A 19658-nucleotide genomic window follows, 5' to 3' on the forward strand; every position below is an offset into this window, starting at 1 on the left:
TTGCTGTGGGAATGTTTTTTCCTAACATTGGGGAAACTTTGAAACAGGATAAAGTGTAAAGTTTTTAGAAAGTTCTATAAACTTTACTGTAAGAACATTTTCTCCTAACATTATGGGAACTTTGAACAAGGGCGTGTTACATTCTTAGAAAGTTCTATCAATGTTAATGTGGTAATGCTTTCTTCTAATATTGGTGGAATTTTTAACAAGGGCGTGTAACATTTTAAAAATGTTCTATCAATGTTACAGTGCTAACATTTTGTCCAAACATTGGGGAAACTGTAAACATTTTTACAAGGTTCTATCAATGTTACTGTGGTAAACTGTGGTACATTGGGGAAACTTTGAATCAGGCTGTGTAACATTTTTTTGAATGTTTTATCAACTTTACTGTGGAAATGTGTTTTTCCTAACAGTCTAGATGATGTTAGACAAACTTGATGGAACCTTTCCATAACTTTAGCTGGGGTTGTGTCCTTTAGCAAGTTCAGGCAAATTTACATTGGGCAGTAATAGGCATGCAACAACAGAGATGCATCTGAAGAAGGGCTTACTGCTACTGTGTGTAAACATAGTGTTTGTAATGTGTTTTTCAGTGTATTAGTGGTGTTTCCAATATTTGCAGTGTGTTTTCAGGATGCTGGCTATGTTTATCATATGCATAGTGTGTGTTTCAGTGTGTCAGTGGAGGTTGTAGTATTTATGGTGTGCTTTTCAGGGTTTTAGTGGTGTTGTATTGTCTGTGTTTTTCAGCGTGTTAGTGAAGGTTGTAGTATTTATGGTGTGCTTTTCAGGGTTTTAGTGGTGTTGTATTGTCTGTGTTTTTCAGCGTGTTAGTGGTGTTTATCATATGTGTGGAGTGTTTTACAGGGTGTTAGTGGTGTTTGTAGTATTTGTGTTGTGTTCTTCAGTGTGTTAGTGGTGTTTGTTGTATTTATGGTGTGTTTTTCAGTGTGTTAGAGGTGTTTAACATATGCATAGTGTATTTATCAGCGTGTAAGTGGTGTTTATCATATGTGTGGAGTGTTTTACAGGGTGTTAGTGGTGTTTGTAGTATTTGTGGTGTGTTCTTCAGTGTGTTAGTGGTGTTTGTAGTATATATGGTGTGTTTTTCAGTGTTTTAGAGGTGTTTAACATATGCATAGTGTGTGTTTCAGTGTGTTAGTGAAGGTTGTAGTATTTATGGTGTGCTTTTCAGGGTTTTAGTGGTGTTGTATTTTCTGTGTTTTTCAGTGTGTTAGTGGTGTTTATCATATGTGTGGAGTGTTTTACAGGGTGTTAGTGGTGTTTGTAGTATTTGTGGTGTGTTCTTCAGTGTGTTAGTGGTGTTTAACATATGCATAGTGTGTGTTTCAGTGTGTTAGTGGAGGTTGTAGTGTTTATGGTGTGTTTTTCAGTGTGTTAGTGGTGTTTATCATTTGCATAGTGTGTGTTTCAGTGTGTTAGTGAAGGTTGTAGTATTTATGGTGTGCTTTTCATGGTTTTAGTGGTGTTGTATTTTCTGTGTTTTTCAGCGTGTTAGTGGTGTTTATCATATGTGTGGAGTGTTTTACAGGGTGTTAGTGGTGTTTGTAGTATTTTTGGTGTGTTTTTCAGGGTGTTAGTGGTGTTTGTAGTATTTGTTTGATTTTTTTCAAAGGTGTTAGTGGTGTGTGTAGTATCTGTTGGTTTTGTAGGATATTAATGGTGTTTAAAATTTTAGAAGTGTGTTAATCAGTAAGTTAGTGGTGTTTGTAGTATTTGTTGTTGTTTTTAGGGTGTAAGTGGTGTTTGTCGTATGCGTTTGTAGTATTTTTGGTGTGTTTTTCAGTGTGCTAGTGGTGTTTATTATATATGTGGTGTTTTTCAGTGTGTTAGTGGTGTTTATTGTATGTGTGTTGTGTTTGTCAGGGTGTTAGTTTTGTTTGTAGTATATGTGGTATGTTTTTTCAGGGTGGTTAGTGGTGTTTATTGTATGTGTGGTGTGTTATTCAGTGTGTAAGTGGTGTTTGTAGTATTTGTGGTGTGTTTTTCAGTGTGTTAGTGGTGTTTATAGTATTTGTGAGGTGTTGTTTGTGGTGTTTATAGTAGTTGCAGTGTGTTTTTTCAGGGTGGTTAGTGGTGTTTATTGTATGTGTGGTCTGTTTTTCAGTGTATTAGTGGTGTTTATAGTATTTGTGGTGTGTTGTTCGGTGTGTTAGTGGTGTTTATCATATGTGTGGTGTTTTTTTCAGGGTGTTAGTGGTGCTTGTAGTATTTGCAGTGTGTTTTTTCAGGGTGCTGGGGGTGTTTGTAGTATTTGCAGTGCGTTGTTCAGTCTGTTAGTGGTATTTGTAGTATTTGCTGTGTATTTGTTTATAAAGTCCTGATTGAAAGGCAGCAGGTGTGTGTAATTGAGCAGGTGTGCAGAACAACCTGTGTGTAGGTGAGATGCCACACTGTTCTGCCTTCCGCATCTTCATCCTCATCATCCTCCACACACTAATCCAATTAGGTTTCCTTTCCGAGATGTAGCTCCTCCTCCTTTTCTCTCTCTCCCCCACTGACCCTATATCTCTCTCTCTTTCTCTTCTCTCCATCTCCCCTCCTCCAGCCATCCCTCCATCTATCCATCTCTCTCTCTCTGTGGGCGGAGCTCCGGTCGTGCTCCTGAAGCTCCTCAGTGAAGCTCGTGAGGAGAATGTGGGACGCGCGCGCGCTGTAGCGGAGCCTCGCTCTCTCTCACACTCACACACACACACACACACTTACACTCACGCGCACACTCACCGCAGCGCGCGGTGGAGAGGACGGGGTGCATGCAGGAGCGGGATCACTTCAGTAAGGTAAGACACACAGGCGCGTGCGGGCTGGATGACAGCAGTGTGTGACAGTGGGGCTCCGCATCTTGATTACAGGCGCGCGCGCTCGAGTGAAGAAGCGCAACAGTTTAGAGCCTCTGGAGACGCAGTGAAGTGAAGTTCTACAGCACTGCAGGAACACACACACTAACACACACACACACACCTTAACACATACACACACACACACACACACATTAAAGCAGTGTTAACATTAGCTGCACTAAAATACAGTGTTCAGATTCAGACTGCACTACAGCTGCACATGGAGAGAGTCTGTAATTTACAGAGAGAGAGAGAGAGAGTGTACACGAGGCTGCTGTTGTGTTGGACTGTATGTTGTATATGGGATTGCTATTTAATTTTATTTAGATGTTTTAGATTTGTGTTTGGTTTAGTTTTAGATTTGTGTTCGGTTTTCATTTAAATGTAAAAATTCTCAAGGTTTAGGTGTTTTACGTTTGATATATGTTGAGATTTAAATTTGGTTTACATTTAGGTTTGGTCTAGATTTAGGTTTAGATATGGTTTATGTTTATGTTTAGGTTTAGTTTACATTTAGGCTTGGATGTGGTTTATTTTTAGGTATATGTTTATGTTTAGGTTTGGTTTTATTTAGGTTTGGTTTAGATTTAGGTTTAGATATGATCTTTGTTTAGGTTTGGTTTTAAATTTAGGTTTGGTTTAGATTTAGGTTTGGATACAATTCATGTTTATGTTTAATTTACATTTAGGTTTGGTTTAGATTAGATGTGGATATGGTTTATTTTTAGGTTTAGGTTTAGTTTACATTTAGGTTTGGTTTAGGTTTGGATATGGTTTATGTTAAGGTTTAGTTTATATTTAGGTTTGGTTTAGATTTAGGTTTTGATAAGGATTATGTTTAGGTTCAGTTTACATTTAGGTTTGGTTTAGATTTAGGTTTGGATACGGTTTATGTTTATGTTTACTTTACATTTAGGTTTAGGTTTAGGTTTGAATATGGTTTATGTTTATGTTTAATTTACATTTAGGTTTGGTTTAGATTTGGATATGGTTTATGTTAAGGTTTAGTTTATATTTAGGTTAAGTTTACATTTAGGTTTGGTTTAGATTTAGGTTTGGATACGGTTTATGTTTATGTTTACTTGACATTTAGGTTTGGTTTATATTTAGGTTTTGATATGGTTTATGTTTATGTTTACTTTACATTTAGGTTTAGGTTTAGGTTTGAATATGGTTTATGTTTATGTTTAATTTACATTTAGGTTTTGTTTAGATTTAGTTTTGGATACGGTTTATGTTTAGGATTATGTTTACATTTAGGTTTGGGCTCGGTTTATGAATATTATTTTATTTGTTGATTGGTTTGTTGGTTTATTTTTGAGTGCAAGTGTATGTCTGGTTCATGTTTAGGCTGAATTGAATTGATGTTTTGATTCAGTCTACATATATGTTTAGATTAAGGTTAGATTTACATTTAGTTTGGGTTTATGTTTGGATTAAGTTTACTCTTAGGTTTAGGTTTGGTTTATGTTTAAGCTGGGGTTTGGTTTACATTTAAGTTTAGGTTTGAGGTAGGCTTAGTTTTAGGTTAAATTTAGATTTGTTTTATGTTTAGGTCTATGTTTAGGTTTGGATTAGGTTTGATCTGGTTTGGTTTACGTAGGTTTATACTGGTTTGTGTGTAGATTCGCTTGGTTATTAGATTTTGGTTGTTGGTGATTTGAGAGTAAATTGATTAGGTTTGAATTTGTTTTAGTTTTATTTTGTATAGGTTAGTTTGTTGTTGTTTGTTTTAGGTTTGATTGGATTGGTTTTGATTCAGGTGTATGTTTTTTAAGTTTACACTGTGTATATTTTTTGTTTAGATGGTCATATCGGATTGTTTGAACGTGTTTCTGTGAAGGTGAAATATACAGCTGTTCTCAGTATAATTCCTCTTGCTGTACAGGTTACAGATCTGAACCTGTTCTTTACTGAACTCTGAGGAGAGACAGGATGGCTTTATTTCACTGATCCGTGTGCCTTGCAGTGTAAACCCTCGGCATGTGGGACGTTAGCACTGATCATTGTGATCCAGGCTAAATTACATAAGAAACATTTGAGCTGTGATGGCATGCACTAAATAAACGTTTCATTGAGTTGATTTGATTTAAATGTCTACATTGGTTGTACAGAAATAAATGTCACAATATTCTGTAATATTGTCATGAGTTTCAGTTCAGTTTAGTGCAAAACTCTTTATCCAATATTATACACATAATGTATTGCTTTATTTATGTGTTTTTCTACTATACTGCATATATAATAGAACTAGTATTTACAATGGATTATTAAGTATCAAATATGAGTTATTGAGCATCCGGTATGGATTATTTAGTATCAGCTATGCATTTGCATTATTTAGTTTTTACTCTGAATGTTTGAGGTGTCTATTAAGCATAATCCAGTATGTACTATGACTTAATCAGTATCCACCATGCATTAGCAGTATCCACTATGTATTATTCAGTTTCTACTATGAATGTTTTAGCTATATATAAGGCATAATTCACGCGTCTTATAAGCATAATTCATGTGTCTATAATACATTATTCCATATCAAATATGAATTATTGAGCATCCACTGTGGGTTATTGTCTTTCTGTTATGAATTTCTGTATCCACTATGGATTATTCAGTATCTGCTATGCATTATCAATTTCCACTATGTATTATTCAGTTTCTACACTGAATGTTTGAGGTGTCTACTAAGCATAATCCAGTATGTACTATGATTTAATCAGTAACCACCATGCATTATCATTGTCCATTATGTATTATTCACTTTTTACTATGAATGTTTAGGTGTCTATTAAGCATAATTCAGATGTCTAGAATACATTGTTCAGTATCAAATATAATTTATTAAGCATCCACTATGGATTATTCTGCATCTGCTATGCATTTCAGTATCCACAATGTATTATCCAGCTCTACCGTTAATGTTTAAGGTGTCTATTAAGCATAATCCAGTATGTATTATGACCTAATCTGTAACCACAATGCATCATCAGTATCCACTATGTATTATTCAGTTTTTACTAAGAATCTTTAAGGTGACTATTAAGCCTAATTCAAGTGTATATTAAGCATAAATCAGATGTCTAGAATACATTATTCAGTATCAAATATAAATTATTGAGCATCCACTATGGATTATCCAGTATCTGCTATGCATGTCAGTATCCACTATGTATTATTCAGTTCTACTATTAATGTTTGAGGTGTCTATTAAGCATTTTTCAGCATGTTTTATTGCTTTGCCTCTGACTCTGTATTATTCAGTTTCTAATATGACTGTTTCAGGTGTCTACTATGCATAATTCACAATGTATATACAATAAATCACCCAGTATGTATTTCAGTATCCACTACGAATGTTTCTTCATGTAATTGGAACTTCTCTATATTTATTAGGAATTATTTAGAAATTGCTAAAATCTAAAAAGGTCTTCTAAGAAATATGTAACGTTTTATAAATATATAATACTTTAACTGAGGCTTTAGGCAGTGAGTTTAGACATCTTCCTGTAGCAGTGTTTATCTGTGTTGCTCCAAGTTTACTCTGCCTAGTTCTAAAGGTCTGTTTCTTCTCGTTTTCTCTGCTCTGCAGCCATGGAGGGACTTGTCTAAAGAGGACCCAACATAACTCTTTCATTTGGCACTATTATTATTATTTTTTTGTTGTCATTTTTTTTCGTATCTCCTCTCCCTGCCCACATTCGTGGTCAACATGGCGGACAAGGCCGGCCTCGGCGTTCCAAAGCCGAACTCCCGCCCCAGCTCATCTCTTCCCCCGGAGCCAATTGAGATCATCCGGACCAAAGCCCGGTCCAGACGAGTGCGGATAAACGTAGGCGGACTGAACCACGAGGTCCTGTGGCGGACGCTGGACCGGCTGCCGCGGACGCGACTAGGGAAGCTGCGCGACTGCAACACGCACGAGTCTCTGATGGAGGTTTGCGACGACTACAGCCTGAACGAGAACGAGTACTTCTTCGACCGCCACCCGGGAGCCTTCACCTCCATCCTGAACTTCTACAGAACTGGAAAGCTGCACATGATGGAGGAGATGTGTGCGCTGTCGTTCGGACAGGAGCTGGACTACTGGGGAATCGATGAGATCTACCTGGAGTCCTGCTGCCAGGCCAGGTACCACCAGAAGAAGGAGCAGATGAACGAGGAGCTGCGCAGGGAGGCCGAGACGCTGAGGGAGCGGGACGGAGAGGGCGAGTTCGATAACACCTGCTGCTCTGAGAAGAGGAAGAAGCTCTGGGACCTTCTGGAGAAGCCCAACTCCTCTGTCGCTGCCAAGGTAAATAACTGCGGTTACTGGAGTGAAGCTGTGTGTTTCTAACTGTAGGGCTTTTGTGAGAAAAAGAACAAAGGCAAAAGACCTTCTACATTCTTTAAGATAAAAGTGTTTTTTGGCTTGTGTGTACATTTACAGCTAAATGCTAGATTTGATAAAAGACCTTTCCATTCTGAGGATGTTGTGGAAATTCCCTATGGAATGATGATCAAAACAATCCATTCTACTCATGATCTACCCAAACACTATATATTGTAAACTCTGTTCCCCATACTTTTGACGCAGTACTAAATTGGGATCCCATTGTCAAGGTCTCTCAAAGACTCCAAATGCAACAAGGCACAATACACTGCAAGAACACACACTTTAGGTGGGTCCCCCGGAACCAGTTCCTTTTACACTAGCTATACGTCTATACTAGACGTATAATAGATCGCTTACTGTCCGATCAGGACCGTAGTAGTCACCCAGGTCTGTTCACAGTTTTACGGTTGCTCCGGACTTAGTCCGTCACCATCTGTAACAATCGAAACGGAGTGCTCCTGTCGCTACTATTTATATATTTATATTTATATATTATCATGTAGTGTAAAGGGGAAATCTAATATTTTACTTACTGGTCCGTTGGATCCAGCTGGTGGTACTTTAACCGCTGCTAGCAGTGTTCCCTCCCGATCCGGGACTGTCCCGGAGAGTGCCCTCCTGTAGGTGGTTTTCCCTGATTCCAGAGTTTTAAGAGGATCCTGTTCGTGACGCCAATTTGTTGTGGAAATTCCCTATGGAATGATGATCAGAACAACACTTGTCTTTAGAGAGCTTTATTATATTTAAAAAAGTAAAGTGAGAGCACAAACAAAAGATGAGAGCTTCTTCCAGCTAGTTCGGAAGAGCTCTGCTCACAAGCAGAGCGAGTTGAGATTACATAAGGCTACGCACTTCTGCATTTTCCATTAAAGGCAATAGACAACTTCATTGAGTAAATCGAATGTTTACCCCCATTGAACTGATCACATCAAATGTCTTTGAGTATGTGTGTTAGGTTAATATGCATATACACAAGAAAAACAAAAAGGAGAAGTTGCCGAACTTCTTCAACGCCACTCAGTGGTAGTGGCAGGAAACAGTCGGCCAGGCATCCTGTGGCTAAAACAAGTTGCACAGAAGCACTTTAATATTGCACTTACTGAAAAACAGAATTATTAAAGGATAAATATATAATAGAATAGAATAATATGATATGAATAATATAATAACAAAATAATATGCACCTCTCAATAACCAGGGCCGGCAATTCCAAAATCCACCACCACAGAGGACTTTAAAAAGAATTGTTACACCCCAAAAACTAGCTTTGAACATTTTTTTAGTTTTCCTAAAGAGTTTTTCTCACATACCAAGAAGAAATCTCTAAAAACACTACAGCACATTTTAATTAGTGCTACTTAGAGTACTTCTGAAGGGTACTTCAGGGAACTAACAGTGGGTCTTCTATGTCATCGCCTTAGAGAACCATTTTTTTGGAACCATGTCTGCTTTCTTAAAGGACTATACAGTAGGTAGTTCTGTAAAGAACCCAGTATCTCAAGACTCTCAAATGACAGAATAAGAAACTTGACAGATTCGAAAGTGGTCCTTTTAGTAAAACCATCTGGAAATACTAGGTTCTCTCATTAATCTCATTTGTTTGGATTGTTTTTAAGAAACCCATTTCTTTATATGTGAAAAAGGAAGAAATAGTGATAGTTAGTCTTTAGAAATTTAAGTTTTTTTCTGGAACAGTACAGCCGAGCCAAAAACCTTTAAGGAACGTTTGCTTTGTCAGAGTGTAAGGTGCAGCAGCACATGGGGAATGTTCTGCATCTGTGGTGATGGAGCCTGTTGGGCTTTCACACACACACACACACACACACACACACAGTGTGCAGTTTTGGTGTGCTTTGGTGTGAACACAGTGTGCCCAGATGTCGTACTGTGTGTATCTCTCTTACAAACACACACACACACACACACACACACACACACAAAGTAGAATGTTTACAATTGTGCAATATGTGTTGTTTCTCTGTCATCAGTTCATTCATGTTTGTTATGATATTTCAGAACAATGTGACCAAAAATCCTAATATTAGCATGTTTATATAATGCTACTATTGATGGGGAAATAGCTGATTCTCACAAGTGTCTTAACAGGACATTTACACACCTAGATAAATGCATTTTTTTTATTTAGTAAAAAATGCAAACAGTAAGTATACCTGAGGGCTTTCTGGTCATTCAAAGAGAAAATTAAAAAAGGCATTTCCATAATTGTATTTGTATTCAAGAGCCATATTTAATTATTAAATCAAATGAAGATGATTGATCACTGATCCCAGCTTCAGTCCATCAGCCAGGACATGTCTGATGGATCAGAAAGTTAAGAATGGGGGATGTTGGGCTAACATTGCTAACCAACACTGGACTTAAACTGTCACAAAACTCCATGTGTCTTGCTCAAAGACTTCCCATTCCAACAGCAGCTGCTGCTATTATTAAGATGTAGGCGATTTGACAATATTTAATTGTTACTGCAATAAATGATGTTGTATGTGATCAGACAAAAATGTTTTATACTGTACAATAGAAATTGTCGGTGCTTATCCATCTGTGGTTGACATAAGCACATCAAATTTGATATCTCTCAATGTTTATTAATAATATATTACACGCAGTAATATAATACACATTTGCGTCTTTGTCCGTGTGCGCAAAGTTAAAAAAAATAGTTAATTGAGTGGCTAAAGTAACTTGCAATAACGGGGTGTCGGAAATGGTAAAGACGTTATAGTGACAGTCAGAATAATTAGTTAAATTACTTGTTACTGAAAAAAGTAACGGTGTTAGTAACATTTATTTAAACTAAGTTACTCCCATCACTGGTCATCAGTGATTCTTTGCCTTGCCAAAGAAGCTAGTTTAATTGACAGGCTACATTTAAAGCCATTGCACAGCTATACAATAAACTGATTTATTGATTATCCAGTTTAATGATTTGCTAATTGTCCATTGGTCAATTTCACACTAAACACAGACAGACACAAGAATTCTTCAGTTACACATGAGAAGCAGACGATGTTCACATAAATCTGACAAACTTAGACACTGCAAAATATATTGAAATACACATGGATAAATATTGAATATAAAGCACTAGGATGTTTCTGAAAGCCAGAGAAAGCATTAAAAACATTGCTGATTAACGATATACATATATATACTCCAGCACATGTTCAGTAAAATGCACTGTGACCACTGTGTTTTTTTTGACATCATGAGGGTATTTTGCTTGTTTGTATGTAAAAATATTGTAATGCAAAACACAGATCTCCCATTATAGCTTTTTTTTGGTCTCACTCTCCCCTGTTATTATTGCAATTTTATCATTAGAAGTCGATGTTTCATTTAATGGGCACAGTGTGTTCTTTTGTCAGATGAAGTAGAGGAAAAGTGAGCGCACATGATTTCGAAATGTGTGTGATAACATGTTGGTGACTTGTAACCGGGCTGCTCTGTGATATTGCACAGCCATGCAGCGAGCTGTCGGTCGTCCATTAGCCAGTGTTGGAACGTTGATGAAATTCAATCAGCGCTAATTTACGAGGAGCCTTCGGGCCGGCGGTCAGAGAGGATAATATTTCACGTCTGAGTGAGCGCATCATAAAAACATCCTCTCAAAGTGTGACAGGGTGCAAGGCCGCCGGAGCCAAGGAGAAGAGTCTGAGCAGCCGGCTGGGCTGGCCGTGCGTTAGCGTGTTGGGTGTTATTGTGGTGCTTCTTTTCCATAAGTGCAGCGTCATCTGTTTCACCGGACGTTTCCTGAGCTGATACAGAAATCAGGCGTTATTCAATTTCGGCCTCTCTCTCCCTTCACTTTATTTATGGTGGTGAGGGCAGCAGTGTTGTGTGTGTGTGTATGTGTGTACGTGTGTGTGTGTGTGAGGGTTCACAGTGTTCGGCTGCACGTTATAAAGTTGCTGTCGTGGAGCAGGCTGTGGAATATGAACACTACTGTAATGTCCAATATACTTCACCACAGGGCTGCACAGTATGGACAGCTATTATTATATTGCTTCAAAGATGCATCGATATGGGAACTGAGGGCCTATGGTGATACATAAACTTGAGGGATGCACCAATATGGGACCTGTGGGCCTATGTCAATATATAAACCTTAGGTATGGACAGATATGCAAATAATATCCTAGTGTTGATACCCAAACATTGTGGATACACCAATAATGGGACTGTGGGCTTATATACAGTAGGTATGCAAACTTCGATGTCAGTCGATGGTGATACATAAAAAAAAAAAAAAAGAAATATACAGTAGAAGTGAAAATTTGGACACAATTTTATTCAACTTCTATATGTATATTCAAATGGCCATGTTGTAAACTCAAAAGTGTTAAATAAACCAAAATACATCATAACAACTTTCACATTTCTTGACTGTTGACTGACCAAATAGGGCTATATTCACTATATGTCATAAACATATTAAGAGGACAGGAAAGTCAAGTCAACTCTTGTTCAGCACAGCTGTTAACTGAAAGTTATTCCAGGTGACTCTACTTAATAAAACTGACTGAGAAAATCCAGCCAAGATGTGCAAAACTGTCATTTAAGCAAGAGGAGATACTTTGAAGAATCTGAAATATAAAACATATTCTGTTTTTTTTTTTTTTTTAAATAAATAATTCCATGTGATTTTCTTCATAGTTTGGATGACTTTAGTAGTAATCTATAATGCATAACATTTTAAAATAATAACAAAACACTGAATTTAAGGCATGTCCAAACTTTTGTCTGCTACTGTACATCACCACAACAGTTCACATTAGATATACAGCATAGCCTAGCCTAGCCTAGCCTAGACTAGCCTATGTGTTACTGTTCTTTCTGCATGGTGCATGATCAGCTCGCTAAAGAGAGTGTATGGTTTGTTGGGATAGCTTTTAGCCTAGCCTTAGACTCACCTAGCAGCCTGATGGTTGAAAGCTAGAATTTGCTTTTAACCTTTTTTTCCACTCCATCTACAGTATATTCATATTGCATGCATTGATGAGGTTCCCTGGCTCCTGTGTTTCAAATACTGATGTGATTATGATATCATTAAGAATCCATAATTGCTGCATAATGTTCTATACTCTAGATTATTGAAAATGACAGATTTTTTTTCCTCTAATCCCATGCTTCCAGTACTTTCTTATAAATAAATTTCACATATTTTCTCCTTAATTGATCCAAACTGACAGAAATAGGATATTTAGCAAAATTAAGGATGTTAATATAACCTTAATCTTCTAAGGTTCTAAAAGTTCTAAAATGGTTCTGATGTGATTATTTCTTTTTGTTATGATCCATTTTTCCCCCTTATTGCTTATGAAGTATTTGGCTTCAGAAAGCAAGTGCAAAAATGCTTATTTTCAGTTTACAAAGTTTTAACTCACATATTGTGTTTTTAATCCAAAAACTTTTAGCTTTATGATAAAAAAAAACAATGCTGAACCAGGATTCAGGCCAAATTGTAGCCCAAACTGAACTGTGGCCAAACTGAACAATGGTACACAGTAACCATGGCCTTTTCTGAATTTACTGGGTTGCAAACTGAAATTTAGCCTATACAAACCTGAGTTTTTGAAAAGAAAAGACTACAGAACCGAATTGTAAACGGAGTGAACTATTACACCTCTACAAATGGCTCATATAGAGATTGTCTTACACCTCAGTAAACTGAAAACACTCTGGTGACTTTAATATTTCTTCAGTTTAAGATTTGCCTATCTTCTCCATTTTCTTTTATTCACCTAGTGCAAAACGTCTGTATTTCCTTTCACTGGATTACATGAACAGCCTGACTCATCAAAACATCCACAGAGACTCATGTGGAGCTGTGATTGTTCCCAGCACACAGAAACGCAACAGTGTGATTGGCTGCAAGACTCATTTACATACAGCAGCCTTCCATCTGTATCAGTACTGTCTGTAGTACACTCAGTATCAGTACAGCACAGGCGAGTATCACAGTAATTATTATTAAATTATGTATTGTACAGCTCTGAGGTACAGGGAGTGGATCTGAAGAGTAATCTGATGCATGCAAATGCAACAAGGAGTAACCCCGAGAGAGATACTGTCTCTCCTTCTCTCCGGTGCAGCGTTTAAATGCTTCCTATTCGTTTCCTATTGTATTTAGCCATTCTGCGCACTGTGCATGCGTAATCAACTGCTGAATGAGGACTTTGGTTGGTTGTCAGGATGATTTCAGTTGCATGCAGATGAACACAAATAATAAGCCGTGGATATCTTCCTCTCCAGTGCAGTTTTCGTCCTGCTGTCAGGTCCTGATGAATTTAGCTGTCCTGTGAAGAGGTGCTTAGTTAACTGTTTTAGGTGCCAGCATTCAAACAGTGGAATTGATTGTAATAGGCTGTGTGTGGACTGCAGATTCAAGTGTGGGTCAAAATAACAAACAAAGCAACTAACTAACCGTGAAAAGAAGAAACCAAAATGCACAACAACTACTTTAACTCTCTGCTAACAAAACAGAAGAAAAGGTAGCAAAACAAAACACCATTTACCCCCTATTTTTCTCCAAAGATATAAGAAAACTTAATTAAAACTGTGCTGGATTCACCTCATCATAGGATGTTGTTTCCAGGTTATCAAAGGGGAGGAGTCCTGAAAGTCTCTCCTAGGTTATGCCAAGGCTTTATGCCCCTGGTGGCCAAGCATTGGCCTGCACCTACAGAAAGACCATACAAAAACAGCACAAACAGGCACAAAAATGAAAAATACAAACTAATACATTAAAGTGGGAGTCTGTATTATTTTGTTTCTAAACTGAAAGCAGAAGCATTTCTAAATGGAGAAAGGATAAAATAATGTGTTTAATGGTAACAGTGTGCTGGAACCATCATCCCTGCTAAGCCTAATATATTCATTCTAAAAACTGGGATGTCTGGTCACTTTTCGTGGGAGTTCTTCTGGCCACGTCACGCATCTTTATGTACTTATGTCACACGTACAGCCTCTAAAAGAGGATCTGGCTCAGTTTTACTGAATGCAAGCAGCTGGTGGAGCAATGGAGACTTCAGAAGAGGAAACTCAGAGCTCAGTAGCTCATTCACTCATAGTAAAAACAAAGTGTGTAGTTGAAGTGAAGTTTCTGACTGAGCGCACTCTCTCTCTCTCTCTCTCTCTCTCTCTGACTGACATAACTTCATAATTGGATTCATCCACTCTGAATGGAGACCGCATCACACCTGCCCAGTTTAAAATGATTCTTTCGCATGCTCTGTGCAATTACCCATTCTCACCAGAGAGGACCCTAAATCCCAAAACGTACGGACATCAGCTTTAAAGGTGCATGGGAAAAAATGTAGCTATTGAAAATTGAAGTTATTCATTTGCAAATTGATCAGAAAATGTTACCTCAGGAAAAGGACTGGGAAAGCCCACACCTCTGTAAGTTGTAATGTGTTATCTTGAGAGTGGCCAGTGGCTAGAATTGTCTGTGTATACTGGCAGAAATCTGTCAGAATGCTCATCCACATTACTTGCAGGAGCCCTACACACATATCCCAAAGGATATCACACTTTATCTTCCATGGGACATGAGAAAAGCTACTGTCCCATTACAGTACTTTTTACAGTGTTTCTCTAAAGCCATAATTTTGATTTAGCTTTAAATCTATTTCAAAATCAGCAGAAAAGATCAGCCACTTCAGAAATCTCTGCATGTGCACACACTGCTGTTCCAATAATGATCTATACACTGTTACTGCTGCGCATGTGTGTGTGTGTGTGTGTGTGTGTGTGCTATGCCAAAGTCCTTAGTCAAGTCTTTTCACTCTGTGGCCATCTTTGCAATGCATCTGGGCAGTTATTTCCAGTCATGCAAGACCAACCTTCCATCTGTTTGAATAGGGAAATACCAAAATACTCCAAACTAAAGGAATCTCAGTTTACCATTTCATAAACATGTTTTATATCACTGATAAAATCTGATTAAGTAAAATAAGTGATAAATGGCACTCATTCTACACTGATCTGCAAACTATCTGAATAGTTCAGCACCTTCACTAATAAAACGTACCACGCAGAACTCACCAGTTGATTGTTTCGTGTGTATTATTCTGTAGTGATGCAGACGTGTGAGTAAAGTAAAGTGAGTGTGTGAGTGTAGCGCAGTGCAGTGCTACAGGCTACAGGCAGTGTCTATCTGAGGGAGTTTCTTCAATCAGATTAAAGGCGCAGAGCTGCTGCCGCGCTACTGACTCCCCTCACTGAGCTTCAGGAGGAGGAGACCCGCTATAGCACAAAAACACAGCAGCATCTTCATCTCCCACTGAAAACACCCTGACAGCACAGACACAGAGAGAGAGAGAGAGAGCAGAAAAGAGAGGAGAGGTAGAGAAGAGAGTGAGAGAGTGAAGAGAGAAAGAGTATAAGAGGGAAAGATATTTACTGAAGAAAGTGCAGAGAGAGTGAGGAGAGAGATAAGGTATAAAGAAAGACTGAGGAGTATTATCAAGACTGAGAAATAGAGAGAGAGAAATAGAGAGTACAGAGGACAGAAAGACTATAATAAAAAAACAAAGACAGAGAAAGAGAGTAAGCATAAGCAGAGAAAATATCAAGACAGAAAAAGAAGAGAGAATTGAATACAAGCATATAGAGAGGAGAGTTAAAGAATAGAGTAGGAAAGAAAGTGAGGACAGAAAGAAAGAATATAAGGTCAAAGAAATATAGAGCGATATTCAGAGAGCAGAGAGACTATAAAGAAAAGACAGAGACAGAAAGAGAGTAAGAGTGCAGACAGAATATAAAGAGAGAAAGAAAGAGAAGAGAGTTAGACAAGAGAGATAGAATATAAGGACACAAAGAGAAGTGTTAGAGAAGAGAGTAATAAAGAGAGTGAAAAAGAAAGAAAGAGAGAAAGAGTGAGGAGAGAGAATGTAAAGACAGCAAAATAGAGAGAGAGAGAGAGAAATAGGAAGAGAGAGGATAAGAGAGAGATGACAGTTTGGAGAGTTTAATAAGCCCTTGTTTAAATAGCGTTCCATATCACACCGTTTATACTCTCTGTGTCACTCTACTGTCCGCACCACTCACTCTCAACTTGAAATGCTCTGTGTGTGTGTGTGTGTGTGTGTGTGTGTGTGTGTACAGTGGCCTGCCGGGCTCGCTATCGCATTACAGATTCTCAGAGGAATCTCGCTAGAGGTGTCCAAACAACCCATCAGTGAACACACATAACACACACACACACACACACACACACACACACACACACACACACACACACACACACACACACACACACACACACTTTTAACAACTCTCTTGTCTGGAACAGAGGTTAAATGTGGGCGTTCAAATCACACATTGTTTAGCGTCCAGTGAAGGTAGAGTTACATTATGGATGCATGTAGTTCAGGACAGTACAAGAGACAGAAAGAGAGAGAGAGAGAAAGGGAAAGGGAAAAGGAAAAGGTATGTAAGGAAGGAGAAGAAAGCAGAGCAAGGACAGGTAAGAAAGCGGAGAGGAATTCATTATAGAGAGAAAGAAACGTGCTGCGGGGAAAGCAGAATAGAAAAAAGGAAAGAAAGAAAGCCATTGAGAGTAGAGAGAGAGAGAGAGAGAGAGAGAGAGAAAGACAGAGAGCAAGGTAAAGAAAGCAAAAAGAGAAGATGAATGTAAACGAAGAGAAAAGCAGAGAAAAAAGAGGAGAAATACAGTATAGAGAGAAAGAAACGTAGATAAGAAAGCAGAGTAAAAATTAAAGGAAAATAAATGTTTAGAGAAAGAGAGAGAAATAAAAGGAAATGGGGAGAGATATGTGAGGGAAGAAAGCAAATCAGAGCAAGGAATGGTAAGAAAGTAGAGAGAAATACAGTATAGAGAGTAAGAAACGTAGAAAGGGGAAAGGTATAGAAATAAAGAAAGAAAAAAGAAAGAAAGGTAAAGAGAGGAAAAAAAGGGAAAAGAGAGAGGGAAAGAAAGGCAAAAGGGGAGAGATGTAAGGGAAAAGAGGAGCAAGGACAGGTAAGACAATGGAGAGAAATACAGTATAGAGAGAAATAAACATTGAAAAGTATAGAGAGTAGAGAGAAAGAAAGAAAGGAAGAAAGAAAGAAAGAAAGAAAGGTTATGTAAGAGAGGAAAGAAGAGCAAGGACAGGTAAGACAATGGAGAGAAATACAGTATAGAGAGAAATAAACATTGAAAAGTATAGAGAGTAGAAAGAAAAAGTAAGAAAGAAAGAAAGAAAGAAAGGACATGTAAGAGAGGAAAGAAGAGCAAGGACAGGTAAGAAAGTGGAGAGAAATACAGTATAGAGAGAAATAAACATAGAGAAGGGAAAAGTATTAAGAGTAGAGAGAAAGAAAGAGAGAGAGATAGAGAGAGAGAGGGGTAAAGTAAAGGGGGAAAGAGAAAGAGGGAAAAAAGGCGGAAGAGGAGCGATATGAAATAAAAGAGAGGAAGAGAGAGAGATGCAGTAATGTAAGTACAGCTATAGAGCACTGTACAGGCTCTGCTCAGACTCAGGATGAATAATGGATGAATAATGGATGTGCTGGTCAGTGCGTTTGGGTGGCTGCTGCTGTAATACAGCTGTACAGTGATTTTAGGACGTAGTGGTAGCAGAGGGCAGAGGAGTGCTCCTTGTTGTGATTCTATAAATATTCAGCCTCAGTCCTTTAATAGAGCGGCGGCGCTGTGTGCAGGTACAGCCGGAGTCCCGCTCGGGGGCCGAGCTGAAGGACAGACTTCAGCCGCGAGGCGATTTCACTCACAACAACACAGAGTCCATCGATCTTCAGCTGAGGTCATGCAGATCCATACAGTCACTCAATTCCCATCAATTCCCAGGTTATGTAAAGGCCTCCAGCACACACAAACAGTTCAGTGTTTCACTTCATTGCATGTTAAATAATGAGTGTGAAAGTGTTAAATTCATATTCCTAATAATCACAGTACACCCACAGTAAATCCACTATTATACGATTATAAAATATCTTATATCAAATATAAGCATGCACCATGAATGCATGAAAAAGAATAATGTTTGATAAAGATATTGCCAACCAATCAACACTTGATAGCTATATTGCGCTCAGTAGCTATACTGCCGAGCAACAAAACAGAAATACCCCTTCTTAAAAAATTATCAAATGTGTCAAACAGGTGTTTATATGTGTCATATCTAAATCTGGGGTTACTCCTGAAGATCAGAATGTTTAGATGTTGCTTGAATACTTCAAATACCTGTACATTCATAACCCTCTAATAATAAATGTCAGCACAGCGTCTGTCTTGTAGTCCTTCTGGGCTCAAAGTTGTCTCCATCTTTCAAATGCATTGCCAATATTTAATCACATAGGAATCATGTAATTTTCTCTTTGTCGGCGGCTGCTGCAAGCTGTGTTCCATACCTGACAACCCGATATGTGGAAATATCGGACTGGGGAAAGGGTAGCGGGTGGGATCAGAGGTTAGAACACAAACAGGTTTTGATAATTTAAAGAAAGACAATACTGGCTGAAGCATGGCTGTCAAGAGATGTTTCTTTAATATCTAATGACACATCCTGATTATTTTAATTAAATTAAATGATAAATGATAAATTTAAATAATTTTAATGGATTATTTTGTTAACAAAATTTGTTTAAAAAAATACGTACTATTTTTTTTTAAACACAGTTAAGTTCCCTGTTCTAATTTATTAAGAGCTTAAACCAACAAAAAAGATTAAATTCTAATTTCAATTCTAAAAGAAGCAGGTATTCAGGTTATGTATAAACTTTTTTTTTTCTAGTTTGTGTTGTAGCATTTGGATTTTTGGTGATGCTATAAAAAGTGCATTAACAGTCTACACTAGAGGGCGCTCCTGAGTGAGTCCACATAGAACTGGTCCTTACGAAGCTTTTGTGTAAAACGCTAAAGCTCTGTACTCCTCTAATATAAAACCACAGCGCTGCTGTGAGATTATGTAAACTAGAGTAGCACTGTTTGCTTCAGCACAGGCCCTTTAGAACAGATAACACAGAGACTGTGCTGTTAATGAATAGATCGTTTTCGAGAGTGCTCTTCACGCTGCTTCACTGTGGTGATGTTTTTACGCACTGAAGTGTTAACAGCTGTGATTTTTTTTGTCCTGCAGGAAAATTAAACACAGCTAGACTTGAATCGGAGTCTGCTGTTTGATTATGATAACTGTTAAGCGGCAGTTTTGCTAAAGTAAACACCATATGCCTACAAATTACTTGTAACAGATGCACAAGCCCAGTTTATATTCTGAAGGGGAGAAGAAATAACTTTAAAGAAGAGAACGCCTCATTGCTGATGGTGATGGAGTGTGGTTTTTATGAAATATTTACAGTGATTTGGGAAAACAGACGCAGCTTGAAAAATAACTGAAAGAAGTTGAGAGTGAGAAGCGGCGAAACAGCAGCGA

At 37.9% G+C, this 19658-nt stretch overlaps 1 protein-coding gene across 1 annotated transcript in view; it reads left to right on the plus strand.

Moving 5' to 3' along the window:
* Positions 1 to 2668: 2668 nt before the first annotated feature.
* kcnb2b (potassium voltage-gated channel subfamily B member 2b) overlaps positions 2669 to 19658 on the plus strand; it is a 137720-nt gene continuing 120730 nt past the window's right edge. The window contains exons 1-2 of the mRNA XM_007260103.4: positions 2669 to 2804; positions 6457 to 7158. Of these exons, the coding sequence (XP_007260165.3) occupies positions 6577 to 7158 (582 nt within the window). The 5' untranslated portion in view covers positions 2669 to 2804; positions 6457 to 6576. The remainder of the gene's footprint in view (positions 2805 to 6456; positions 7159 to 19658) is intronic.

The sequence above is a fragment of the Astyanax mexicanus genome, chromosome 1 (genome assembly GCF_023375975.1).
Source record: "Astyanax mexicanus isolate ESR-SI-001 chromosome 1, AstMex3_surface, whole genome shotgun sequence".
NCBI classification, from domain to species: Eukaryota; Metazoa; Chordata; class Actinopteri; order Characiformes; family Acestrorhamphidae; genus Astyanax; species Astyanax mexicanus.